The following is a 26,838-nucleotide window of genomic DNA, read 5'->3' as shown; positions in this document are numbered from 1 at the left end:
CAAATATGACAGGTAAGATGTCTATGTATGACGGACATGAAGCAAGGAAGGACTCCCCAGTACTGTCAATCTGAGTGGACAACTGCAATATGGCAACTACGTGGATGTAGTGCACGAATACTATCCATCATACACTGAGTTATCCACAGGGTACGCAAGCAGCATAGCCACGATGCAGATCAAGGAAGGCGATAAGCATTCGTCTTGAATGTACTAAGCGACGGAAGCTAGCTCAACATCTTGGCGCATCGTGCACCGCCAAGGTGGAGTTACCATTCCTGGAACTAGATGAAGCGAAGAGGACCTCAGGTCGTTATCTAAGAGTACGTGCGCTGGCCGCTGCTCGGAGCTTATTCGACGCTTTGATGTGGATACCAGGAGGATGTACGCAACACTTCGTCCTCGCCAAGCACTCTGAGATCCCACCATGACTCCGTGGAGCCTCATTGACTAGCTGCCAGAGGTATTTGCGCTAGATTGGCACGCAGTTCGAAACAGGACCGATACTAGAGAGGCTGACCCATGCTGATCCCGCTCGGCGCGTGTTAATACACTGGTCTATTCCCGAGCATCGCCTCTCGGGTTTCTATCAAATTGCCCCGTGCAGGTCAATACTTGTCCCTATTGCGCGTTTTGTGGTCATAGTTTCTTTGGTTTCTTTCCTTTATTTGCCGTCTCTTCCGTCTTTTAGTCTCTACGGTGCAGGACACCTATTCTATCATTTCAGCAATGGATACTCGCTACCAACCAGAAGGCTTGTCCTTTGGCCCAAAAGACACCTTCAGCCCTAATTTCGAGAACAACGGTCAATTCCCTCTCCCACCAAACCAGCAGCAACCTCAATATGCACCTCCACCTCAGCCTCAGCATATGAGCCAGCAGTACGGCGGTCTGCCTTCCGGACCTCGTATGCAAACTCCTCAGCAGCAAGGACAGTATGGTCTACCTTCTGGACCCCGTCAACATTCTCCTCAATCAAGTCGGGATGTGAACAACTACTCCCGCCTGTCAAACCCTCAACAGCAACAACAAACACCCGAGCAACAACAGCTACAGCCAAATCAGTACCAGCCGCAACCTCAGGTCGCACAACAGAACCAGTTCTCCTTTGAGTCCGGCGAGACTACTCGCACCAACACATGGGCAGCCAACTCACCAGCAGCAACACCTGCGCCTATGTACGCATCTAATGGAGGAGGCTACTTTCCCGGTCCGGTTGATGCTAATGGATACCGCATCGACACGAAGGAGAGGCAGCCAGAGCCAGAGAACCCTTTCAGGGACCAACCTCCTCAGTCGCCACCCCAGATGGACGATATCGATCTCGAGAAGCACAAGCATGCCGATGGCCACTCGGAATGGGACAAGCACACCAAGATCCCTGGCAGGAAGGATCCCAACCAGCCATACCTCACTTTCGGACAACGGCTCAAGCACTACACATGGGCGAACTACACCCTGACGATGGCTACTGGTGGTCTCGGCACGCTTATCGCCATCCAGCCGCACTCTTTCCCCGGTCTCATCACCATCGGCGCCGTTTTCTACATCCTCAACCTTATGCTGTTCACTGCCGTCACAATGACAATGGTCCTCCGCTTCACCAAGTACGCTGGATCCTTCAAGGAATCCATCAAACACGAACGTGAAGGACTCTTCCTCGGACCCTTCTTCCTGTCGATCGCTACAATCATTACCGGAACGCAGAAATATGTCATAGAAGCGTACGAAGAGGATCACCCGAATCGGGCGTGGGCAATCACTACCATGGCAGTCGCTTTCTGGGCATACACCTTCATCACTTTCTGCTTGGCTTCCTTCCAGTACTCGTTCCTGTTCTGCAGTCACACCTACAAGCTTACCAGCTTCATGCCCTCGTGGCTGCTCCCCATCTTCCCTATCATGCTTGCGGGTACAATCGCCTCGGTCATTGCCAAATCACAGCCCGTATCGTCCAGAATGCCTATCCTGGTTGCCGGACTTGGATGCCAGGGTCTTGGATTCACGGTTGCTATTCTCATGTATGCGCACTATATTGGTCGTCTGATGCAAGTCGGATACCCCGATCGTGAGCATCGAGGAGCCATGTTTATCGCTGTCGGACCGCCTTCTTTCACCTGCTTGGCCCTGATTGGTATGGCCAACGCTCTTCCTGACGACTTTGACTTGCAAGGTGACGGCCTTGTCGACGCGAAGCTACTCCGGACTCTGGCTCTCATTGTCGCACTCTTCCTTTGGGTATTGGCTATGTGGTTCTTCATGATCACTCTCGTCGCCGTAAGTTCGCCACAGTGTCTCATTCTATATCAATACTAACATCGGTTCCAGGTCATCAACTCGTGGGCTGTCTACTTCCATCTCGGATGGTGGGCCATGGTCTTCCCCAACACCGGATTCGTCATCGCCACCATCTCGATCGGCAACGCGCTGAAAGACGAAACGGTGCTCTTCGTGGGGAACGGCCTCACCATCGCCATCATCACGATGTGGTGCTTCGTCCTATTCAAACACGTACAGGCGATCTATGTCGCCGACATCATCTACCCCGGCATGGACGAAGACATTGCAGACCACTAGACGCCAAACCTAGTAATCTCAGCACCGTCGCTCCTCGCCAGGCGATTTCTGCTTTCAACTTCCTTCCCAACGGCGTTTCTCTTCGGTTTACGTTTCTCTCACTCGTTGTACCACCACGTATACGCCTGTCGTGAGTCTATCAAAAGCACCACGCTCCTTTTATACCCCCATGTTTCCGCCATCGCTTCTCCGTACCTTCTCCGAAGCCGCCAGCAGGTCTACAGGCTTCCCTCGTTTAGACATCACACTCTCCATCTCCATTCCAGCATTAGACCTAGGGCGCGCCAACAGACACTTGTAATGCACACACACACACACCATCACTCTTTGTATTCCCCGAGTTCTATCCATTTTACTCTCTATCCATCGGCTTTTGCATAGCGTCGGCGTCATAAAAAATCGGGAAGGGGCAACAGATACCACGGGCAATTTTTCTTATACATACTTCATTTTCTCGACACGAAGTTTGCGCTGCACTGCACTTTGATGGGGGCTGGAGGACGGAGATATTGAAAGTTAGTCAAGACACCCGTTCCGATAGTTGTAGATAGCTTCCACAAACAATGTTCGAATGCATGCGCGCGTTTGTTGCTCTTTCCCACCATATTATCGTGTTTTCTTTCGTCTTCGCTTTCAAAGGTTTCTTCAGTTCCCGCCAGCTTTCGCAAGCTTCACGATAGCCAGATTACGATCGGCCAGATATCCATCTACGTAACTTCCCGTCCTTAGGCACCTAACTAACCATCACTCCGCTCACCATCATCAAAGCAACGCATCGGCATCCCATTCTTAGCAACACTCCAGACCAAACAATTCCCCTACCTACCACACAGCAAATGCCACAGTAAATGAAACACCTCAACAGTCTCAGATCCTAGTGGCCGCGCCAGCCCTTCGCATCTCATTCAGCAAAAAAGCTTGGCCCGCTTGGCGGAATTTCACATGCCTCTGCACTGTAACACGACGATTCAAATTGCCGCATATGGCCCGTGCGTTTTCGCGCTGCGCTCTGAGATAAGCGCTTTTGTTTGATGCATGCGCGGGAGCCAAGACGGGCTTGGGGGGCGCGTGGGATTTCATGTATGTGCATAGGGCTTGGTAGTTTGAGGGGAGGGGGGGGGATTTAGGATGCAGGTCGTGGGATTTGCAATTGAACCTTGGGAAAGCTTGGGGTGGGTGTGGGTGGGTGTGGTTGGCGTTTGTGACATGGGGAGGATGGGGAGCCACGAAAATACATCGGAAGGGAATGGGACTGACTGAGACTGTGTGTGTGATGGAGAGGGAAGTGTGTGCAAGGGCTGTGATTGCTGCGTGTGCGTGTGGGCTGGGCTGGGGCTGTGAATGTTGATGCGTTGGTCTACGTACCCTCCCTCCCCGGATAGCGAGTGATGCGGACTTGGCGAGTAGATACCGCGCGTGGAGACGGGATGATGATGGGGTGGGGACTGAGTACGTTCTCTGACAGTGTAGTGGAGAGGGAAAGATGGAGTGTTGGGGAGCATTGGATGGGGAAGGTGGAGATGTAGATCAGTGAATGCGTGTTGTATGGTACGTGTGAAGCTGGCCAGCGCTTCAAGCACGTTTGACGCGTAATGTTGTAGCGGGGAGGTGGAGAGTTGGCCGTTATGACGTTGTGGCGGTCATGACTGAAATGTATGATTTCTACTATAGCGTGCTCTTGGGCCCTTCTTTGTCCTTCATCGAGCGGACTAGTCGGAGTGCTTCGTCAAGTCCCCGTTTCGTGTTCTCGAAGTACACATGTGAGAAGGAGCTGCTGGCTTGCCCGCTGATGGTTCGCGCCTGGATACCGTGGCTGATCACACTTCCCTGGTATCTGTGTTAGCTTGTGTTGCACTCTGTATCCATCTAGTTCTCTGCCACGCGACAATCAAGGGAAAGATGAAGATCGAAAACTCATTCTCATCAAATGAAATACCCTCGCAACATCCCATCGATCCTGCCTCGGATCCCACCCCGCCTTCTTTTCGTAAACCTCCAACAACTCTTGCATACTCGGCAACCCATTCTCCGCCTGGTTCGCCTCATCATAAACATCACCCCCCTGATCATCCCTCACCGTCTGCACCATCGGCCCCCCAGGCATCCCCACCTTACTAGCCCGATTCCAATACGGACCCGTCACATACACAACATCCATAAGCGGATGCCCCAGCGTACTCAACTCCCAATCCAAGATAGCAACCACCCGGGGCTCAGTAGGATGCAAAATGATGTTATCGAACTTGTAGTCGCCGTGGATGATGCAGGTGCGTTCCTGGGGCAGGTGACTTCGTATGTAGGATACGATTTCGTCGAAATGCGGGTGTGCGCGGCCAAGTTGCTGGCCGGTGGTTATGTCGCGGACTTGGGCTTGTTGGGCTTCGATAAGGGAGAAGGTGTTGCAGTGGCGGGCGTAGAAGTTGGTTTTTTTGCCGAAGGTGGAGAGGCCGATGGCGTCGGGGTTGATGGAGTGTAGCCACGCTAGGGTTGAGATGACGGATTCCCATGCTGCGCGACGGTCGGAGAGAGGCAGAGTAGAGAGATTGGGGTCTGTGATTATACGGCCTTGGATGTACTCCATGACCTGGTGGAGAGGTACGTATGTTAGATTGGAAGCGTTTGTCGGGAGGATGACTGGGACGTACGTAGAACGCTGTTCCGATGATCGATGCATCCATACATAGACAGTATACTCTTGGAACTGGGAAACCTTCAACAGACCCCAGTGCTTTCAACACTTTGTACTCTCGATCGACTTGGTGTGCTACAGGTGAGATGATGGTGCCGCTGGGTTTCTTTCGGAGTATGTAGCGTGTACCAGCGGCGTCATCGACGTAGTATGTCGGATTGCTTTGTCCGTATCCGATCTTTGTCGATAGCACGGGCGTTTTCAGATTGGGTATCTCTTGCTGCAGGTACGGACCAAGCTTTTGGTCGTCCAGACCATGTTGTGTCTTCTCTTTCTGTGTGTTGACCATCGTGGAGTGTGCTTTGCCTGATTCCTTCGATTTCAGCTATCGCGTCACAGACAAGTAGATACGTAAAACCCATGATGCTACTGAAGGTTTACATTGGCGTCGTGGTCGTGTGCGAGTAAGCTGTGTCGAGTTAGCCTCGGGCAATCGCGTGTGAGGGGTTCTGGAAACAGGCTAGTGCTTGCGGGGTGAGCTGCGCGCAGAGCAACGAGGTGCAATTACTCCAAACATGAACACCATCAGGGTCAAAACGAAGCTATAGTCTAGCAATGAAGCTGAATTTGCTTGCGGGGTGAGCTGCGCGCAGTGCAACGAGGTGCAAATTACTACGAAGATGACCGCCATCAGGATCAGAACGAAGCTATACTCTAGCAATGAAGCTGAATTGACAGAATCTCTACGCTAAATTATCGCGCAAAACGAGTATCAACTATACTCTGGGTATCCCAAGAAAAGCTATACAAAAGCCCGACTATAACGCCAAAGCCTGACGGGGACAGCAACAACAACACCTCGACCGACCGTCTTTCCACTGTTCTACAACTTCGGTACAAGAATTAAAAACCCTTCCACATGGCGCCGAATGTCTAGATGTAACTTTTCCAGCCAAATACTCATTACGCGTCCTCACGTCGACGCCTCGCTTCCTTCGCTGCTGAAGTAACTTTGATCTAATCGCAATATCCATTCGATCTTCTCCCTCTCGCTTCGCGCTCGGAAGATGTACGTGTTGCTTCTCGCGAAGACAGCAAAGACAACGTCCTTGTGCGCGCCGGCATTTCCTTGGCCGTTGCTTTGCTGTCCACCCCCAAGTAGTTTCGCGATTTGCGGTGAATGGTCGATACGCGCTGTGCTGACATTGATGGCGTTGATCTCGTCGCCGTCTGATGAGTAGATGTGGAGGTATGGCTTTCGTAGTTCGACGTATCGCCGTATCCAGCGCGTGTTCGTCGGATCTGGGGTGAGAAGGTAGGACGCTTTCATCAAGTTAGGGTTCTTGCTAATGAAGCGGACGGTAGCTGTCAAGCTGGGGGTTGGGTTTGGCGATGGAGAAGGAGAGCGTGCCGCAAAAGCGGCGCCGTTGGTGGGAGGTTCAAGATTCGTGGGATTGAGGATGATTTCTGCAGGCGCTTTCTTGGTCTTCCAGAGCGAGACCATGCGTTGGAGGAGTGCTATCTGAGCCTCTTCCAGGGGCTTATCCTTTGAGGAAGCAAGTGCGGAAGCAGGTATGCTCAATGCTTTGGACGACAAAACAGAACGCGCTGTTTCTATCTCTGCGATTCGAGCGCGGCGCTTTTCTATGTGGATGAAGTCGCGTACCAGCGAAACACCGCGCGGCGTCCAGCCTGCGAGCTGCTCTTCACCCTTCACGTAGTCGTCTTTCGTGTTCATTCGCCAGAGATCTGTCGCACGCTTGACGGAGGTGGGGCGAATGGCAACGTTGAAGATTCCTACTGTCGAGTGAACGACCTTCACCGTATTCCAGATGTTCGCCAACGAGAAGAGAGAGGTCTGGCGCAGGTAAGAACGGCCCCGGATTTGTACGAAGAGGTCGAAGGAGAACGACATCGGTTCGATAAGCTTGGAAGATGTGACGTCGAACAGCAGCGTGACTTTCACGCGAAAGTTATCCTTTGTCGCCCGATCGAGAATTTGAGACGCGTGAGCCGTACTGTCCCATCGTCCTACAAATTTGACATTTGTGGTGCCATCGGCGTTCTTCCTGATGACAGGTGGGGATGTCAGATCGACAGGCACTTCTTTGACGGGTGAGCCGTAGTTAGGACTGTTACCAGCTGCATCGACCAATCGGATGTGACCCATGCGCAGCGATTTGACATCCTCCCACTGTATCGTATCTCCGGAAGTATGGGTGAGGTTGACAACGATGCGACGTGCTAGACCCTGGTGGAGTTGGTATACCCCAGCATCCATAACGTTGCTCTGCGTTACCTCGACGGGTTGGTATGTGCCGTCGTCCGTAATCTCTTGAATCTGGATGCGTGAGAAGATGTCATGTGTATCCTCTGTGTAGAACTCCGACTCCGGCAACCGAGCGTGACGGCGCTTCTGCTTAGGCTTTTCCGCAGAGTCGCGCATGTCATCCCAGCTCAGCAGTTTATCGAGGTGAATGTCGGTAACCTTGGCGAAGATGGAAATTCGAAGGAAGGTGTCGCGCGGGCTCGGGTATGGAAGACTCATGCTGTGCACACTCTCAAATCGGATAGGACCTTCGTTGAAATCGGTGATCCAGGTCGTGGTCGTTGCTCCACTCTCGTCGGAGATGCCGGGTACAAAGAGCACAGCGTGGACTTGGGTGCCCTCTCGTTCCGGAAACCCAACAAGCTCATGCATACCGACATTGAACTTGAGCGTAGTCGAAGGTGCTTCTGCAGAAGAAGGTTCTAGTGATAGTCGAATGATACCAATCGGGTTTGCTGTGTAAGGAGAGATGACGTCCAGGCTGAAGTCTCGTACTCTTGATTCGAACACAGCAGCGAGCGGAACGTCCACATCGCCGATGCGCGAGAACTCGGGCATGCAAGGTTCTGAGAACGGCGACTCCGGGTTGAAGTGCTGGAAGTATTCTGGTCGGTTCATATACTGATGCATCTGATGCATCCGTCGTACGCGATCGCGTAGCTTCTGTAATGACCATAGGTGCACCACTTCGTTCTTGAAGTCGATGACGCGAACACCAACGCAGGGCTTGGACTGACTGTCGAGATATTCATCGTCTTCACCTGGAATGCCCATGTTCACCAAGTCGTAAGATGACGGGACGGTATGCCCGATATCGACAATGCAGAATTGGAAGACCACGCGCTTGTCCATCTGCTGACTCATAACTTGAGCCTCCTTCAGAACAGCGGCATTCTGCAAAAGCGTCTCGGCCATTGTGACGTACTTTCTTCGCCGCCACTGTTTGAAAACAGTCCGGATCAACTCCAGTTGCTGCTCATTTTGCTCGTTGTGTGCATTGTTTGCTTCAGCTTCCGGTTCAGCTTCGGCTTCCGGGGATCCGCTGCTTTCAGGTACCCACTCGTGGCCAAGCTCTTTCATTTGACGTGCAAAAGCCTCTTTCTGCTGTTGTAGCTGCTTCTGCATTGCTTCTTTCGCAGCCCGCAGCTCTTCCAGCTCGACCTTAGCTTCTGCGTCAGCTTTCAGCTTGGCACTGTAGTCCTCTTTTCGCTTGTCCATCTTCTCTTCCATGTCTTCTCGTATCTCCTCCATCTTTTCGCTACCGTCTTGCCTAGGCGTAGATGGCATCGTCAACATGGTATCGAGCGAGAAGTTGTCTAGCGTCCCTCCAGAAGCGTACTTCTCTCGTACAGGATATGAGGACATCGACTCTGTATCCTCGTCGCTGAAGATGCGACTCTCGGGACGTGCTTTTCGGGTTTCGCGCAACCTGCTGAGATCTTCGAAGAGAGCCTCAAAGTCTTCGTCTGGCAGATTTTCGATGCGTTTGTCTGGTCCCAGCCACGCCGTAAGAGCTTCTCTGCGCGCGTAGGAGAACTCGGATTCACGGCCGCGTTGCCAGAATGCAGGCGATCCTGCCCTTGGACTATCAGGGTCGAAGTCAGAGTTTGCGATGCTGATGGCGCTGTACGACCTGTCGTGACCGGGTCTTGGTGCAGGCGAGGGGGAGTTGAGCTGGCTGGCGGTAACCGTCTGTCGAAGTAGGCTTGTTCCTACTTCAGCACGCTCAGCTCTTGCCTCTTGCGGGTTGTTGAAGCGGAAGATGTGGAAGTCGCCAAGGATGATGCGGTGGCCGCTCTTGAGTAACCTTGGCTTGTCGATGCGTACACCATTGACCATGACACTAGCGGTTTCCTGAGGTATCACCGTCACCTTGCCGTCCACGTTTTCGAAGTGACAGTGTTCGGCAAGAATCTGTGAGCCATTCAGACGTATTTGTGCGGTTTGGCCTTCAACATCAGAATTGCCAACGGTCGTCGTGCCCGGTTTTAGGTTGTAGACGAGGCATTCAGTCAAGAGTGGATCATCACTCAAGTTGACCAAATGAGGCATGTTCTTTGGTGTTGACAGACCAACGAAACCTTTTTCGATGCTGATACCAAGTTCTTCCAGCGCGGCTTCTCGTTCCTTGTGGATTTCTTCCGTCTTCTGCAGCTTCTCTTCCCAAGTTTGGTTCAACTCGGTATAGAGTTTCTCTGATTGATCAAGCTGCTCTGCAATCTCGGCCTTGGACACCTTCTTGATCGAACCGTCTGCTTGTGTGATGGAAACGATCTGCTTTTCCAATGGTGTATCGGGTGCGTACTGTTCTTCTATGATGCCATTCGCTCCGGCAACTCCACCGCCTCCTCCACCCAGCTGAGTCCGCAGTTTTGACAGTTCTTCCTTGAGCTCTCGGATCATGCGCGCGTTCGGGTCTTCGTTTACGACAGCGTGGTTCTTGATGCGTTTCGCGGAGTCGGCGTAGCGGAGGGTGGAGAGGGTCTCCTCGAAGTTGATGTCGGCCGGAGAGATGGCAGCAATCATGGCTGTCATACTGTTTCCTCCCAAAGAGTCTTTCAAGAGCCATGTCAAGATGGAGTCTCGGTATGGCACTTGGGTACCCTTCTTCTTGCCTCCCGACGACTGGTCTGCGAGCGCTGCAATGACACGACCCAGTGTCGACAAAGACCTGTTGATCTCGGCACCTTCTTTCAATCGCGCGCCAGTCGCACCCGTCGACTGAGCTCGTTCTGATCCGGCCAAATCGACCAAACTGATCTTGGCAACCCTCTCTCCGCTCATGCTCGTCTCGACATCGTGGCGCTTCTGGGTGAGGGTAAGGGTGAAGACGGCGTGCGATCGCGAGGACGTCTCGTTCATGTTGGTGGCAGCTACGGTACGGGCCTTGTTTCCCTCGTCCATGAGGTTCTCGATTTCGGGAAAGGACTGGACGACCAACTTGGCGAGATCTTCGACATAGGGACCGGTGGACGGATGCTCGCGAACTCGCAGGTTCCCTTTATTCGACGGGTTCAGCAGGTCGCGTACGCGCTCGTTGTAGATTTCCAGGTAGGACACTTCGACGGTGCAGGACGAGTTCTTGTCCGCTTGTAGCCCCTTGATCCTCTCGAACATGTCCTGGCAAATCTTGGGGATGATTCCGTACTCAGCGCCATAGCCCATCATGGAGTACGACTTTCCCGAACCCGTCTGGCCGTAGGCGAAGATACAGTTGTTGTAGCCCTGGAAGGCATTGTCGAGCAGCGGCTTGCCAAGATCCTCGTGGAGGTTGTCCTGGCCGGCATAGTTGGGAGCGTCGCGGTCGAAAGACCAGTAGGATCTGTCGAAGGCGAATGTCTTGGTGCCCTCGGAGGCGGCTTTTGCGGCTTTCCCCTTGATATCGGCATGTTGGGGAGGGGAGAGAATGGTCTGGTCGCCCTTCATCTGCACGATACACTGTGCATTGCGCGCCTTCTCTGCGCGTTGTTAGTTGCAGCGCCTTAGTAACGCAAGGGGGCTGCCTACCTCGGCCGTTGAAGGGCCTGCATCGCACCACGACCTTGATGTTTCCTCCGCCAGACGCCATGGTGGGCGCGGTAACTTTGTTCGTGGTCGGAATCCGGGGTATGCGGACAAAGGAGATGGCAACGGGCCGCTCGGTCTATGCAGCGGTCAGACGCGGGATCCGGGAGACTTCATGGGCGGCGACGACGGTGGACGGGCGAGGGCGAGGGCGCGGTCGCGGTCATCCACGGCTCAGGAGGCGGTGCTACGGCGAAGTTGTTTTGTTGATTGACCACGCAGGTGCAAGATTAGGTACGCGATCCTGGTGTCCAACCCCTGCAGCCGACCACTGCGCTTGGACTGGCCTGTCGTCACCTGTGCAGCGGACCCTGACGCCGTTCAAGACACTGACACGCTGCACGCAGTCGAGACGGATTAAAGTTGATTACTCCAGCATATGTCTTTCACGTCTCGAGGGTCGCGCCCAAAGCGGTCCACGGTCGGTACCTGACATGTGCCATGCTGGGGTCATCCTAACGGTGCCTGCGTCATCCCTCACCAAAAAATAATTCCCCAGCCGCGACACACCCACGCGACACCAATTCCCCACGCGCCCACGATTCAATGTCGGCCACAGAAGCGACCACCGACATGTTCGCGCCCCCCGTAAACCGCGCCATGAAGGTGCTGGACCGCAGCTTCTTCCAAAAGACCATCCCCACCTCGGCCGCCCGCATCTTCAGCCCCAAGGACATATCGCGCTGCCGCAAGGAACTCACCGCCAGCAAGGACACGCTGCCAAGTAATCGCATAGATCCGATAAGAGTCGACCCCGATTCAGAACAAGCGTCCAAAGGCAGCAAATGCCTGCTCCTGCGACCAGAAGTCGTCCACTCCGGTGAGTCACCCCACGGCGGTAGTACATGGGAGTACTGAGTCTGAAACCAGGCAGATCGGACGACCTGGTCCCCTAAGCTGCGCGATCTCGAGCAAGATGGCACCCTAGGCGTCATACCTTACCAGCTGCAGCTCAACTACGACTACTTCACCTACTCCGAGATCACGAGCGCAACCATTCCCCCACCCGAGTCCGTCCACGACGATGAGATACCCCAAGGTTTCGCCCTCGCCGGCCACGTCGCCCACCTGAATCTCCGCGAACGGTACTGGCCCTACAAGCACCTCATTGCAACCGTCCTCGCCGACAAGAACCCCATGGTCAAGACAGTCATCAACAAGCTCGACAATGTAGGCACCGAGAACGCATTCCGCACCTTCCAGTACGAAGTGCTCCACGGCCCAGACGACATGAACGTCGAACTGCGCGAGCAGGGCTGCACCTTCAAATTCGACTTCGCCAAAGTATACTGGAACACGCGTCTGCACACGGAGCACGAGCGGCTCTGCAACATGTTCCGCGAAGGCGAGGCAATCTGCGATGTCATGGCTGGCGTAGGACCCTTTGCCATACCCGCAGGCAAGAAGAAGTGCTTCGTCTGGGCCAACGACCTCAACCCCGAATCCTACAACTCGCTCGTCGGCAACATCAAGATCAACAAAGTAGGCGACTTTGTCCGTTCCTTCAACACCGATGGTGGGGCCTTTATCCGTCAAGCCTCCGCGGATCTATTGACAAGCGACGAGCACTCCGTGTCTATCTACCCCAAAACCAAATCCTCTCGCAGCAAACCAGAAGAGAAGAAGCAGCCTGAACCCCTCAAGACACTCGTCCAACCACGCTTCTTTTCGCACTACGTCATGAACCTCCCCGCCTCCGCCATTACCTTCCTCCCCTCCTTCATTGGTCTTTACGCCAACGTCCCCGGATACCCAGTCTCTGAGATCAAGAAACTCCTCGCGCCGCACACTTCGCAGAAATTGCCTATGATCCATGTACACTGCTTCTCGACCAAGAGCGATGATAATGTAGGGGAGATCAAGGGCATTTGCGAAGAGGTTAGCAGGCAATTGGGTACCGTGATCACACCCGATATGGAGGATGTGAACGTGTATGATGTGAGAGATGTGGCGCCCAAGAAGAGGATGTTCTGTGCTAGTTTTAGGTTGCCTGAAGAGGTTGCTTTTAGGGAGGTATGAGGATTCTCTGCAGATGATCAGTGGTGGGATGAGATGACATGTCATGGATCGTAGATTATGTCACAATATCGGCCAATTACGGAGGCAGTAGATGCTCTTCCTGCTTGGACACGCCTTCTACGTTGAGGGTAAATTGAAACCGAGTCTTCTTTGTCCATCACGTCGCTCTCCCCCACATACTCTACAAGTCCATCAACATCTCATCCTCGATATCGTCATCAAACTCTCCCTTTACTTTATCCTCTTCCACGTTCTCTTGACCAGCTATGGACAGGTTCTGTCTCCCGTCCCCTCCCGTCAGATCAACAAACTCCTCCATATCGAAATCGAACTCGCAGTCATCTTGCACCTTCTTCTCTTCCTCGACGACAGGCTGCTGAACCACGACGCCAGAAGCACCACCGAAATCCATCGAGACATCATGTTCGATTCTCTCGCCTGCAGCGCGTCGTACGTCTTGACCTATACTCTCCTCCCTCTGCGTAACATCATCCGCCTCCTTCCTCGCATCAAGCGCCCGCTGAATCCCCTCATGCAACTCACACCGCGCATCCGGTCCATCGACCCTCTCATACCGCTGACACAACAGTGCATCCAACGTAACCACCCACTCCATGATCTTCTTTTCAAACACCGGCTCGCCGAACACGTCGTATGCGCTTTCCGACGCGTAACCCCACTCTGGACTGTTGCGCTGCATGTCGAGTTTACGCGAGCTTTGTACGATGGTGTCGATGCTGGCTGGAAGGTGGAGAATTAGGTCTTGGATCTGGAAGCCATCGGGTGTGCGCTCCAAGGGGAGTTTGGAGGACTTGGTACGCTCGAGAGCGTCTGTTGTGCGGCGTCTGAGTCGATGCGGTTTCTTTGATGTTTCGTGGGGTGGTGCGATGCGAGGTTCTTGCCTTTGAGATGCTTTTTGGGAGCGGGATGGGGAGCTGGAGTGTTGCTGTACTTGCGTTTTGAAATATGCTTCCATCTCTTTGGTGCTTTGGTCGGGACGGTGCGTCTCTGGAGGCTTTGAGATTCGGGTAGATATCTGAAGCCCAAGGGGTCGATCTTCAGGTTCAGCAACTGCTTGAAATTGGTCGGCCACTCTTCGCGAATCAGTATTCATCTGAACGTCATCGTTGACCAGTGAAGAATTTCTGATGCGCTTTGAGCGGGACTGCGGTTCCGCTGAGGAAGCTCGAGAAAGACCGTCAACCAGCGAATCACTTGTGCCCTTATCTCTGCCGCGCGCAAAGAAGTTACGGATATCAGTGTTGTCGTTTGAATGAAGTTGTCTAGCGACTAGCCGGTCTGCTGGGTCCAACACGGGTCTGCTTGGAGAAGATGAGGCGTTGTTAGAGAATGGCGATCCTCCCATCTTCTTGGCCTGCTTCTGCCGACGAGCTGGTTCGAGAGCTTGTGTGCCAAGTACATATTCTCCAAGCCCCATACCATTTGACCTTTGCTTTGGTGGTGCAATTGGTGTATTTACATAGGCCGGTTGAGTGCGGCGGTTACGAGGAGCTGACATTACTGGAGAGGTCAACCGCTGTGAGCCCTTTTCGATCTGGTTGTAGTCCGTGAGTCCTGACTTGATGGAGTTGATGTCAGATCGTGCAAAATGGCTCGATAAGGCGTTCTGCGACGGAGCACCGAGACGCTCGTGACAATCTCGACTGTCCGTATCCCGCTCTTGTGTCCTATCGTCGAGAGCACCAGCATCTGAACTGAGGTCCGGCATATGATGGATACTACGCTCCAGTTCAGCATCCAAAGAAGACCTCATGTTCGTCTTTGACAACGTCTGAGGTGTTAAGGGCGCCGCTGACAATGGACGACGTGGAGTAACAGCAGGACTGGGAGAGAGGACATGCGCGTCGCTCCCTCTCTGGCTTTTGGCCGGGCTCAGCAGCTGTTCGTTGCTCGCAGCTTGTTTGGGCTTGATCGTAGTGTTCATTCGAGCAATGGTCCATGGATTAGACACTTCCACTGCGCGTAGACCCTTCTCATCTTCCTCTTCGACCACAGGTGCTGGGTTTTCTTGCAGAAACTCAAGGTCGTCCTCATCAATACCATACATGCTTGACCTCCAGCGTGGCAGCGCCTGAGCTGGATCAGTCGTGGGTTGCTCATTCCGGTTTGCAGGCTCATCCTCATGTATCGTGATGGAGCTTTCGACGCGACTCGGTAGTTCCTCAAATTGAGGCTCATACTGTTGTTGTGCAGATGTCGGCATCTCAGCATCCTGAATATCTTGGATAGCCTGGATAGCCTCAGGATAGTAAGCTTTGAGTAGCTTATCCACAACCGCAACAACCACTTCGCTGTTATCGAACATAACGTCGTCTTTGGCTGGCTCGATGTTGGGGTCGTAACTGTCAGGCGGGCAAATGATGTTCATGCAGAAGAACGGATCCTTGACGCCAGCCAGCGAAGGCGCTGATTTGCGGAGTCGTTCCTTGTAAGTTGCGATGATCCGCTTGATAGTACCACGACTGTTCGACACAGGCCTTGCATCGATCGAGACGAACGCCCCTTGATGAGCTATCTTCGATCCGCTTGCACCTGGCTTGGGCAGGAAAGCATGAACCTCGAAGCCATTGGCCTCCAATGCAGTCCAATCACACTGTAGAGCGCAGTCCTTACCAATGACTTTTAGAACTGCGTCTTCAACGTTGGCGTCGGCCTTTGGCGCATAGACGAAGTCACCATTGCTGTTCTTCGCTTTCAGTACGCGAAGCCTGAAGCGTATAGTAGGCCTGGCCAGTGCATAGGCTTGCATCAGCCGCCGGATCTTGGCAAGCACTTTCGCTGAATTCTTGATCGCCGTCTCTTTTCGGACGGGTACGAAGTCGAAGAACTTGGTAACCTTGACCGTCGTACCAACTGGATGGGAGTCGTGTTCAGTGCTGCATACATTAGTCCGTGATAGCTATCCGTGAGACTACCATTGATTTCTTACGAAGTCAGCTCGCCGTTCCGATCATACTTCAGCTTGACAGCGACTGGCTCTCCTTCTACTCGAGTAGTGACAGAGAGCGAGCCACTCATGTCGGCCATGCTTGATAGTGCCTCACCACGAAAGCCCAGCCATTTCCCTCCGACTTCTCTCAGGTCGTGAAGGTCTCGAATTTTGCTGGTACAGTAGCGGCGACATACGAGAGGGCGGTCTTCAGCTGGTATACCATGGCCATCATCTTTGACTTGGATAGAGTCGACCGTGTTAGCAGTGATATCCACAAATATGCTCTTCGCTCGCGCATCTAGAGCGTTGTCTATGAGTTCCTTGACGACGGAACTAGGATCGACGAGGACCTGCCCGGAACCGATCTGTCGCGTTGTCGTTGGTGGGAGAGCCGCGATGCTGGGTACCGCAACACTGTCGAGGCCTTCCGCCATGCTGGTAGGAGCGAGAATGAACTTGCGGGGGTCCCATCGGTGACAGAAGATTGAACCCGAGTGAGACTCATGATTTGGTAGTGGTGCCTCCATCGTGCCTACCTCTTTTACCGAAGTCGCGTCCGACGTGGAAAGAGCCCGACGCGACGCGCCGACTGCTTCGCGTGCGCACTCATCTCGTCTACATCTGTCTTTGCGATGTAAGAAACGCTGCGTGAATCGCGTGTTTATACGCGATGTTTAGGTGTTCATGGAGATGAGTTTAGCGTGCGTCATCGCGTGCTCTCGAACTGGCTCTCAAAGTATCCAATCACAGCGTAGATAGCCTTGGGGTGCGGGAAGACTTCCAGAGCTCTTAAGAGGGCCCGTTGCCGCGATTACTGTCGCTGCACGTATCTGACTGACTATTTTTTGCCATATGAGTTTCACGCAGGACAAATTTGGGCTTGCTGTACATTCGCGTTGTTGAGCTTCAGACTTTCTTGCTGTCTGGAAACATCTCTAGGTGTACAACATAGAAGGTATACTTTGCGCACCATCGCTGCGAGAATATAATTCATGCTAATTACGTAGCCCTCTTGTGAGAATCATATACCATGGCCTATGCGACTGACGCTGCACGGTGGCGAGCCCTTTCGACACGAGACGCAGACGCGAATGGGCACTTCATTTACTCCGTCAAATCCACCCGAATATACTGTCGACCAACATGTCCGGGCCGACTAGCGCGTAGAGCAAATGTCGGATTCTATGCGACACCGTTAGAAGCAGAGGCAGCTGGGTTCAGGGCCTGCAAGAGATGCAAGCCCAACACCGTACTCGAAGATCCACAGGAGCGAGCGGTGGAGAAAGCATGTATATTGATTGAAGAGGCCTTGAAGAACGAGGACGCCAGCGCATTGAGACTGCAAGATCTAGCCAAGAAGGTCAACCTCACGCCGCGGTACTTCCACAAGATCTTCAAGGACAAGACGGGGTTGACGCCGAAGGAATACGCAAAGAGAAAGGCGAACGAGCGCAACAGCCCCAGCACGCAATCGACATTGGCGACAGCAGCACATGGAAGTAATCAATCCTGGGATTGGGATACGTTCGATTTCAATGATCTAGTCGACTTGGGTACGGACTCAAGTGCCCTCAACACGGATGATCTCGCCGTGCTCGAAGGGCAACCCTCTATGATCAATCCCGATCTCGACTTTGACATGACAAACTTTATCCAGTCTTGGAGCGACAGCTATGCGTTCGGCCAATCGGTCTCGTGGCCTGCCGGTTGCGACAACCTTGCCGACCCCTTCCTAGGGTTGCCAGACACTATGGGCTTGTACGAGAAGGCGAGGCCGTCCGTCTCCACACTCGAGTTGGATGCCGCGGCCTTATTCGACAGCGATAGCGCAAGCAGTACTCTGCAGACGTAGCCTCCGTAGCGTCAATACATAGTATGCCATGCCCATCTCTCGAGATGTCGCATTGTGCCCTTGTCATCACATCTGCTCGCACGATATGTCATCTCCATACCATCGAATCGACATCGCGCATCGTGTAGGTCACGCGTTGTGCGTAGCGGTCGCTTAGGACATCGTAAATAGCAGACACCTAATCTTTGCATCGTCAGCGACAGTTCGAAACCCAGTTTCCATAACGTGAAATTGATGATGCTCTTCAGAGACCAAGTTATAAGCAGCGACGGCGTAGCATTTGTCGATGCTAGCCATACCTTTTCCGGCTCTTCCTAAAGTGTTTAATGGTCGATGTACATATCATCTTTTGAGCTGTGCGCGCGCGTCGCGAAGGTGCGGATGCGGTAAATAGAAGGAGATGTTTAACGTACCATGAGAAATGAAGCACAGCAGGCAGCGGCTGTAGGTTAGTGTTGAACAATCAGCGAGCTACTATTGATGCGCGCCACTGCTCTGTAGGGCTTTGCGCAGCTTGCACCATGGTGTTGGAGAGTTGGTTTGGCGGCGTGTAAGAGCGGATGAAGAAAAGTTGAGAGCCCAGAGGAAGCTGCAGAAGCCGCCGCCGGGGACCCACATTATTCAAGCGAGACGCTAACGGCATTCACTCGCTAGCTCCACCTGCATCCATATATTTGCTGTAAACTTCGAATCTTTAGCATTTTAAGCTTGTCGCTGAAGGTATATACCTAGCTTTCGAATCCTCAATCGGTCTTTCGATATCCACGAGTTCCAACGATGACATGGGAAGGCTCACTCCCCAACAGCCTCCCAAGCACTCAAAGGATCCGCCCAAATCTCCCAATGCCCTATCTTCCCCTCATGATCAAACCCACTGAACCGATAGATGAACTGCTCATCCCATCCCTTGCCTGTCTTCTTACTCGTAAACCTTCCTTTGCCAACAACACTCACCATCCCAGCATCTGCATCCACAATGAACCCGCTGTCTCGCGGGAACGCATCATCCGGCAAGGCCATGTCCAGCACATCAGTCATCAGCTTGAAGTACTCCTCGCAGCCGTCTTTGCCAGAGAACGTCTTGGCTAGGAAAGGCAGCCGCGAGCGTGACCACTCAGGGCCGTGCTCTGTGATCTTGGGCGACTTGGTGAAGTAATTTGATAGGAGGTCTGAGGGAGGAGGGGGCGAGATCAACGCGCAGCAGAAGAGGTATGTTGACATTCGCAGCTCCATGTTACGATCTGCAAACATGACTGGTGGGTCTTCCTCCGCGAGGGTCCTTCCGAGACGGTGAAGCCGGTATGTTGGTGTTGCTGGCCCTCGCTGTAAGCTGTAAGCGATGGACGTGGGCCCTGTTGCGTGCTGATCGGTCGGGTTGTATGCAGTATCGCACGCTCCGAGTTGTGATTTGATATACCCGGAAAGTGGCGTATGCACCAGGGTGTGCTAACAGGTTGTCGGTTCTGTTGCGAAGCGGTGGGCGTCAGCCGAAGACGCAGGTAAGATTTTGGGTTTGGCAGCTTTCAACGTCGAATTGATGCCCTTGATCCAGGAAAGATATCAGTAACGAATATCACAGGTGGGTACGCTGTGACCAATAATGCGATATGAGTGCGTGGGGAGATGCGATCGATGATGGGTTTGGAGAGCATGCACGAATGACTGGCGATGAAGTCATCGTGATATTTACCTACGCCGGTGTACAGCGCCTGCATTTACATGCTGGCTCAGGCGACATGGTAGGGAGGAGCGTTGTTCCACCTGAGCATGATGAGCACGCCTTCCTAATCGCATTCCTCCGAGAGATCCGAGCCTGCCTATCCTAGTGGTATTCAAGTTGGTCATGTGCATTGGATTTCGCGCGTAGAGCCACGCCACAAAAAACAACATGCTCATTACCACCTGCGACCAACTTCAGCCACAGCCGATGGTGCATAGTTTTGTATTCCCAAAAAGTACCAAATGCAATTATCGCAGGGTCCGCCAATGCGACCAGTGCCAACATACCGTAAGGGGCGTATGTTAGGAAGGCTGTCATCTAATCTACAGCGTAGCATGCATATGCAGCTTACACAATGTAACGGTCCTGCGGATGTTCCCTCTCTTCGCTTCAACGTGGGCATTCATATGAGTCAGATGAATTGCATACATATGTTACGCAAGTCAATCAGTTATTTGCAATTCCTTTCAAGTGAGTAGTTGTCAAGTGAGAAGCTGGTGGAAGACTGCATTGCTGCCCTATGGAAGGACTAATATTTGAGTTTGATTAGTGTTGCCCTTGGGCCTAAATTATGTCCAAGGTAGTAGGGAAGCCTGCTGCCCACTCCCAAGACCTTGTAAACTGTAATAGCAGAAAGCTCCGCTGGGAACTGAATGCAAAATGCTGTTCCATGGTATCCGTCCCGTGTTCCACGGCCCCTTTGAACGCCTCGCGCTGTGTGGTTATATACAAGTACAATTTCAACCTTGGCCGACGAAAGATAGCGACTTCAGTCCATCGCGGTGAAGAGACATACCTGCCTGGCCATCTGACTGGCCAGCAAGATCTCCCTAAAGACTTGATCCATGCCGCCCTTGAAATGGATCGTGTAACTGTCCACTTTACCCTTCCTCCTCTTTTCTCCCCAGACAAGTTTGATCAGCTTTGCATCGTCGCATCGCTTGCCCGTCCTGCTTCCTGGCTTTACCCAGTCTTGCTGATATTCGTACAAAGTCTCCGGCATGGCATCGTCGTTGGGATCTCCTTGCTTCCACACGAAGCGACGTCCACCATATTTAAATCGTCGCGGTGACCATGGTATCTTCTGTTGCCTGTCTGGGTATTCCTTAATCGGTTGTGAGAATGGCCCGCGCAGATGTATGCCCCGCGACTTGTAGGCTGCGTCTTTGGTCATGGCGCGCTTCTTGTCGATGCCAGAGAGAAGAATATTTATGCATGGTTGTGGGTATTCGGCGACACGGAAGAAGTCTGCAGCGTTGACTTGGCTGTCGTCGCGGTGGGTGGCTTCAAGCATGTACAGAGCGTATTTATCCGAGTAGTCGCGTGCGCTGTAGATGAATTTCCTGAAGCCTGAAGATCCCGTCCATTCTCGCGTGCGGTGGAGATTGTACGTGGTCGTGGGCTGGTGAGGGTCGAGCAGCGAGTGATACGGTGTATTTGGAGAGGGAAGTTCGTCACGCGGGGCATGTGAGACGGGCGAGTATGAAGTTTGCCATGTAAGGAGGTTGTGGATCTGAGGCATGTTAGTCACGACCCAGCGGTGGACAGGAATTGCTACTCACTGCAGACAGACTCTCGCTCTCCTCGTCCAAGTCTCCGTTCGCACCCCATTGGTTCGGCGCTGGTACAAAGACACACTCGTTCCCATCTTCGTCGATCTGGTCGCTCCCACTTTCAAGATGCGGCCTTAGCGCCCGCTGCCTCTCCCTGTGGATGTTGATCTGCGTCTTGATGATGCGCACTTGCTCGTCTGAGTTGTCGTCTGGCGATATACTGGCATGCGATTGCTCAATCTCTTGCTCCAACGCCATCGCTGCTGCCTCATGTTGCAGATAGGAAGTGTCGTAGAGCCAGGCATGTTCGGATTCAAACGCAGAGCTTCGCAAAAGCTCCAGGTGCTCCCGTGATGTGAGTGCTGGGCGGTCCATGGTCGGGGTTTGTGTGGTGTGAAAGTCAGACTGGCGAATATTTGAAGGCGACTTGTTCCAGACCGAGGAGTAAAAAGCAAGTCGAAATGAAACGGGGTGGTGATTCAGCCTGGGGTCGCGAGGCAGCAAAAGGAATATGGAGGCACACGAGGAATGAGGGACGGCGGGCTGGACATAGCTGCTAGGCTGGCAGCAGCTGATGAAGCACCATAAGAGTCCATGGGCGAGTAGCGTCGCGCGCCCGACTGTCTGCTGTTGTGGTACATGGCGTACTGGGGGGCCAGAAGTGACCGTGACATGGATTCACGACGCACGGCCGCGCTCGGTTAGCTTATGCGGTAGTGCGAGACTGACACTCCATACTCCAAGGCCGGAGCAATGCATCGGAAGATTAACTTTGCCCTTTGACTTTTCCCTCATTTGCAGCATCAAAGCACGGTTGGTTGCATGCCCTTGGCGGTCCCGATCATCTGTTATGCTCTCGTGCGATGGCCCGGAGCTGTCGGCATGCCTTCGTCCATCATCTAACATGGCGTGAGTGGAGATTGCCATGGAGTCCTTTCGTTTGCTCAATCTCTCTACACATCTGGTCTTAGCGCAAGACCAGCCCAATGGCGCATGACGAGTCTCACCGTCCTTACAGCAGCAGACTGCGGGCGCTTAGCAGGCATCGGACTCCGAACATGCGGTCTGTTCTTTGTCCAACCAAGCCACACACCACTCACAACATGCCGCTAACAGCCACGGCGTGCGCCGCTACCACCATCCCTGGATCTTCAGTGTCTTCGAGAAGCGACTGAAACGTCCGGTACAAACCTTGCCCATATCTTACGCAGGGCCAGAGGACCCAGCGCTGAAGGAATGCCGTGAAGCCCGCTGGGCATACGAGGAAGCGTTGCGCTGGGACCTGGCTGCTGACGGGCATTACCCCACACCGTTATCAGACATGTGCAGCGCCTTCGCCCGGCTGTACGGAAGGAGAAAACTAATCCATTACTTCTTCAGTACAGCGATACCCGCAGCACCGCACGTGGTCGCAAGTGACTACACGATGTTCCCATAGAATGCGAGCAAAAGCAACGTAAGAGTTCGGAAAGATGACGACACGTACTGAAGAGCAACGTCAGCAATGCCTTTACATTCTGACCGCAGCACGTTATAGCCTTCGTCGTACTGAAGAAACCTGCCAAAAGACCAAGATCATCACAAGCATTGAGTATCCCATAGGAACAAAGGACCACCGGGTCGGTAATGCCCCGGCATCCACCGGAGCACAAGCGAGACTTGCTACTACTGCTCCGAGCGCATCTTCTGACCCTAACGGAATCCGACTGTTTTGTTGACTTATTGAAACCAAGCGATATTGAGACATTCCCACATCTGTCCTCCGCCTCCCGCTCTCTCGGTGTAACGCATCTTGTGTACTCAAGCGAGGAGTGCCAGAGGAATATGGAGAGTAGTCCTGGGCGACGGTTTCCACATGTCATAAGCCCTTGAGACATACACACAAATATACCAAGTCTGGAGGACAAACGCGTATCGCATGCGCACGAGAACCCGAATGGCGTCGTAATGGATGTCTGCGACAACATGTAACGGTATGCCAGAACGCCGAACAGGTCGCCGAACTGTGGCAGGATGGCTCACCGCTTCGGTTACATTGTGGCACTGGCTTGATACACAGCATCGCGTGGATGGTCGCACTGCCAGTCTGCAATGCAAGGTACGTTGCTTCGACTTCATTACCGGCACTATGGTTCCGACAGGTTGCGATCCCTTGAAAAGCTCATCTCATGCCATGCAATGGTACCAACATCATGGTCTCGTTCAACATCTTTGTCATAGTCAAGAACGGACATACCATGCGAGATGAATGGTACATGGTAACGGCTTCATTGGTTGATGTCCATCGGTTGTACACAATCAGAACAGGGGATCGCTCTCTTTGATCGGCACCAGTTCACCCTTGCCTTTGAACACTTCTACAACATGAGCCTGCTCGCTCAGCATGAACCTCGACGTTTGGTTTCCTACACCAGCCAGCCCCCTCCATCTCTCCAGATCCTCCTTCTTCCTCTTGTCGCCCAGCGCCTCTTTCGCCCTCTTCCAGTGGCCCTCCGAGAAGGCGATCAACGTCGTCATCTTCTTCTCCTTGATGTCGTAGACTGCAGAAACGATGCTGCCTGTCTCTTCGAGCCAGTTGATCTGCCATAGTTCGCCGGGGCGGATACATTGGTATGTTGCGCGCTGGTAGTTGATGCGGCCAGCCATTGGACCACCGTGGATGGCATATACGACACGTTCCGAAGAGAAACACCATAGTTCGTACCGCCATTTTTCGGGGTTGCCATCGTTGTCTTGCGCATCGTAATCGTAGATTAGATGTGTGTCGAGAATGTCTTTGTCGAAGCTGGGGTCGAGCTTGGTGTTCGTGAGAAAATCGGGTAGGTTATCGCCTGGTGCCATGGTGTCTGAAAGCTTGTTCTCTGGTATTGAGGGAGGTAAGGATACCAAGCATGGTGATGGATTTCAGTTGGATATAGTTGATGCTCGGCACTACCGGATCGATGACGTAGGTGCAGTTTGAAGAGCTAGATCTCGCGCGATGCAACGCTACTAGGAAGCCGGCATCTGGATTCGCCTTTGCGATCGGTCCGAGTGGAAAAGAAACATGGTCGAGTGCACCCGACGCAGTGCGTATGCTGAGTACACCTACCTACCATCGTACCGTTTCATAGAAGGAAGACCCGAACGCCATCACCCAGCCATGGATCGGATGTTCGCCACAAAAAGCCAAATTACTCTGGCGCCGTACGGCTGAGACGACTGAAGTGGGACCATGGAGCAAGGCCATTCTGGATGAATACTGTACCATCATCGCTGCCCCCGCGCCCACCTCCGCGTCCACCTCCGCGTCCCCCTCAGCGTTCAAATCCGTGTCCAGTTCAGCGCCCTATGTCGACATACTGGCTCGAGCGACATCCGACGACATGGATATACTCGTTCAAAGAAAGGCATTCGTAGTCACAAAGCTTCGCACAATCATGGCTATTCTCGAGCACGAGCCGGACGGCCTGATACCGAACGTCCTCTTCACGAGATTGACGAGACGTTGTTCGGCTACGAGGACCGCCAATATAAAGGAGCCTAAATGGAGAGATTTCAGCAGCTCAAAGGGTCTACTCATACAGATCGACGAAGACGTAGTCGAGGTGCGACCTTCTCTCACCCGCTCAGACAGACCGATTACTATCAACCCTGCCGTCAGTTATGCGTGCTGCCCTGACGCAAGAGCACTATTTGGGACAGACGTACATGTCCACGACAATACCGACGATATTAGAGAAACCTTCGATATCGTGCTGTCTTGTTCGCGATCCAGCGGACCCCGATCCAAGGAAGATTCCGCATGCCAGGACGCAGAGACGGAAGCGCACGCTCACGTGGATGCGCTATACAACACATGGAACCGTGTCTGCAATCGTCTGGCTACGCCCCACACCAGACTCGCGCATCCTAATAACGTGTGGGAAATGGAAATCGCATCGCCAATATACCTACAGTATTTTTTGGGACACGACTCCTCCATGGAAACCGTCTTCGGTCAGCTAAGCCAACCCTCTCATTACCGCGAGTCGATCAAGCAGGCTATCCTACACTACCAAGAGCTAGCAGGGCGCCCGATTCGTGTGCTCTTCATTTTCCCAGGTTGTGACGGACTCACGACCTCCAACAGGTCGTGGGGGCAGATGGCGGGACAGTTTCCTCTTGTACAGTTCAGCCTGACGAGTATGAATTACGATACGTTCGCAGACAAATACCCTTGTTTGTATACGAAGAGGGGAACATATTCATTCGCGCACCTTAAAGTGAACGATCTCGCTGCGGAGTGGGCTATAAGGGAAACCAGCAACGACCCTACACTACGGGTTTTGCAGCGACCGAAAGAGCACCGATTTCTTTCGTGGCTATCCGTACTCCATCACCACGAGTCTACTCATCATTGGCCTTCACCGCAGTAGCTTGAGAAGCCCGACGAGGTAAAGCGTCTGACCATTCCGCGACATACCCTGCCCGACGAGATGAACAACACCCAGAGCGAGCCAAAAGCGTGCGAAAGCTGTGGGGGGGAGACTGAGTGTTGCTGGACTAGAGGGGCTGAATCGCACACTATACGATGTGACAGGTGTTGAGGCACAGGAAGTGATGTTCGCACAAGACGTGTCCGCCTTAGTAAGAGGCTCTGGTTAGTGATCAGTCCACAGAAAACCGGCTAACCGTATGGGGTAACATTATTTCTTTGCTAGCTCACCAAACAGCACGGTCCGAACAATTAAGGAAACATAACGCTGGCTTACGATATCAGATCAGAATCTTGGTCTTGGAATGTGACGGACGAATGTACGAGAATCTCGCAGCGGCTGTCAGTCGACGGTATAAAGGTCGACGTATTTGCAGAAATGGACAACCAACACATCCATCACCCTCGACGCTTCAATCAACTGCCTGACGATTGATCATTTCTATATACACCATCTACTCCTCAACTTCCCAATCACCCAAAACCAGCCTTCCAAGATGTCAACTCCCTCTCTTCGCTCGGTCATCGGAGTCCCCAACTCAACAGCGTCGGTCAAGGACTCCGTTCTCGTCATCATCGACGCTCAAGACGAATACATCTATGGTAGCCTACCTGCTCAAGACTACAAGGAGGTCAACGTCGCCATTTCAAGCCTCCTCGACAAATACCGAAAGCAAAACGGCCACGTCGTCCACGTGCTGCACAACACGGGCGACGACGAAGCGGCCATCTTCAAGCCCAACGGCAAGCTCACCAAGGAAATGGACGGCATCGAAGCTATCGACGGCGAATCTATCGTGTGGAAGAAGCACGCTGGATCTTTCTCGGAGACAGATCTAGCAGAGGTTGTTAAGAAGACTGGACTCAAGAAACTTGTTCTTACGGGGTACATGGTACATGGCTGTGTGTCGAGTACCGCTCGCGAAGCGACTACTTTGGGCTACGAGGCTCTTGTTGTGGAAGACGGCGTTGGGCAGCGTGATATGAAGGATATTCCGGCTGCGCAGGTCAAGAAGGTTGCGCTGACGGAGATTGATGATATGTTTGGTACCGTTGTGAAGGCTTCGGAGATTAATTAGATGTATGAGATCTGGTCTAGCTGATACTTCCCACGCTGATCAGCGGAGCTTCCTGTACGAAAATACAATTATATAAGCATCTCAAATGCATCGGAACCGTGTAATCG

General features: G+C 53.0%; 9 protein-coding genes across 9 annotated transcripts; 4 read left to right on the top strand and 5 right to left on the bottom strand.

The window, feature by feature from the left end:
* Positions 1 to 729: 729 nt before the first annotated feature.
* J4E87_002331 (uncharacterized protein) lies at positions 730 to 2,577 on the top strand (the record flags this gene model as incomplete). Its single annotated transcript, XM_049373968.1, has 2 exons — positions 730 to 2,277; positions 2,329 to 2,577. The coding sequence occupies 2 exons, from the start codon at positions 730 to 732 to the stop codon at positions 2,575 to 2,577; spliced, it is 1,797 nt and encodes a 598-aa protein (XP_049236108.1).
* Positions 2,578 to 4,242: 1,665 nt separating this feature from the next.
* Positions 4,243 to 5,783, bottom strand: J4E87_002330 (uncharacterized protein; the record flags this gene model as incomplete). The annotated part of the gene is made up of 4 exons (XM_049373967.1): positions 4,243 to 4,404; positions 4,514 to 5,161; positions 5,223 to 5,591; positions 5,775 to 5,783. The coding sequence occupies 4 exons, from the start codon at positions 5,781 to 5,783 to the stop codon at positions 4,243 to 4,245; spliced, it is 1,188 nt and encodes a 395-aa protein (XP_049236107.1).
* Positions 5,784 to 6,179: 396 nt separating this feature from the next.
* J4E87_002329 (uncharacterized protein) lies at positions 6,180 to 11,103 on the bottom strand (the record flags this gene model as incomplete). The annotated part of the gene is made up of 2 exons (XM_049373966.1): positions 6,180 to 10,993; positions 11,043 to 11,103. 2 exons carry the CDS (start codon positions 11,101 to 11,103, stop codon positions 6,180 to 6,182), a joined length of 4,875 nt encoding a protein of 1,624 aa, XP_049236106.1.
* Positions 11,104 to 11,645: 542 nt separating this feature from the next.
* Positions 11,646 to 13,118, top strand: TRM5 (tRNA(m(1)G37)methyltransferase; the record flags this gene model as incomplete). The annotated part of the gene is made up of 2 exons (XM_049373965.1): positions 11,646 to 11,919; positions 11,974 to 13,118. 2 exons carry the CDS (start codon positions 11,646 to 11,648, stop codon positions 13,116 to 13,118), a joined length of 1,419 nt encoding a protein of 472 aa, XP_049236105.1.
* Positions 13,119 to 13,299: 181 nt separating this feature from the next.
* On the bottom strand, positions 13,300 to 16,505 carry J4E87_002327 (uncharacterized protein; the record flags this gene model as incomplete). Its single annotated transcript, XM_049373964.1, has 4 exons — positions 13,300 to 14,510; positions 14,559 to 14,857; positions 15,089 to 16,015; positions 16,069 to 16,505. 4 exons carry the CDS (start codon positions 16,503 to 16,505, stop codon positions 13,300 to 13,302), a joined length of 2,874 nt encoding a protein of 957 aa, XP_049236104.1.
* A 596-nt stretch (positions 16,506 to 17,101) lies between these two features.
* Positions 17,102 to 17,923, top strand: J4E87_002326 (uncharacterized protein; the record flags this gene model as incomplete). Its single annotated transcript, XM_049373963.1, has 1 exon — positions 17,102 to 17,923. The coding sequence occupies one exon, from the start codon at positions 17,102 to 17,104 to the stop codon at positions 17,921 to 17,923; it is 822 nt and encodes a 273-aa protein (XP_049236103.1).
* Positions 17,924 to 18,715: 792 nt separating this feature from the next.
* J4E87_002325 (uncharacterized protein) lies at positions 18,716 to 21,571 on the bottom strand (the record flags this gene model as incomplete). Its single annotated transcript, XM_049373962.1, has 3 exons — positions 18,716 to 19,246; positions 20,440 to 21,156; positions 21,206 to 21,571. 3 exons carry the CDS (start codon positions 21,569 to 21,571, stop codon positions 18,716 to 18,718), a joined length of 1,614 nt encoding a protein of 537 aa, XP_049236102.1.
* A 1,923-nt stretch (positions 21,572 to 23,494) lies between these two features.
* On the bottom strand, positions 23,495 to 24,037 carry J4E87_002324 (uncharacterized protein; the record flags this gene model as incomplete). The annotated part of the gene is made up of 1 exon (XM_049373961.1): positions 23,495 to 24,037. The coding sequence occupies one exon, from the start codon at positions 24,035 to 24,037 to the stop codon at positions 23,495 to 23,497; it is 543 nt and encodes a 180-aa protein (XP_049236101.1).
* A 2,112-nt stretch (positions 24,038 to 26,149) lies between these two features.
* On the top strand, positions 26,150 to 26,731 carry J4E87_002323 (uncharacterized protein; the record flags this gene model as incomplete). The annotated part of the gene is made up of 1 exon (XM_049373960.1): positions 26,150 to 26,731. One exon carries the CDS (start codon positions 26,150 to 26,152, stop codon positions 26,729 to 26,731), a length of 582 nt encoding a protein of 193 aa, XP_049236100.1.
* Between the last annotated feature and the right edge of the window lie 107 nt (positions 26,732 to 26,838).

This window comes from Alternaria ethzedia (assembly GCF_023757985.1).
Source record: "Alternaria ethzedia strain BMP 0044 chromosome Unknown scaffold_4, whole genome shotgun sequence".
Taxonomy (NCBI): domain Eukaryota; kingdom Fungi; phylum Ascomycota; class Dothideomycetes; order Pleosporales; family Pleosporaceae; genus Alternaria; species Alternaria ethzedia.
The sequence above is the reverse complement of the archived record's forward strand: the minus strand, read 5'-3'. Positions and strand labels throughout refer to the sequence as shown.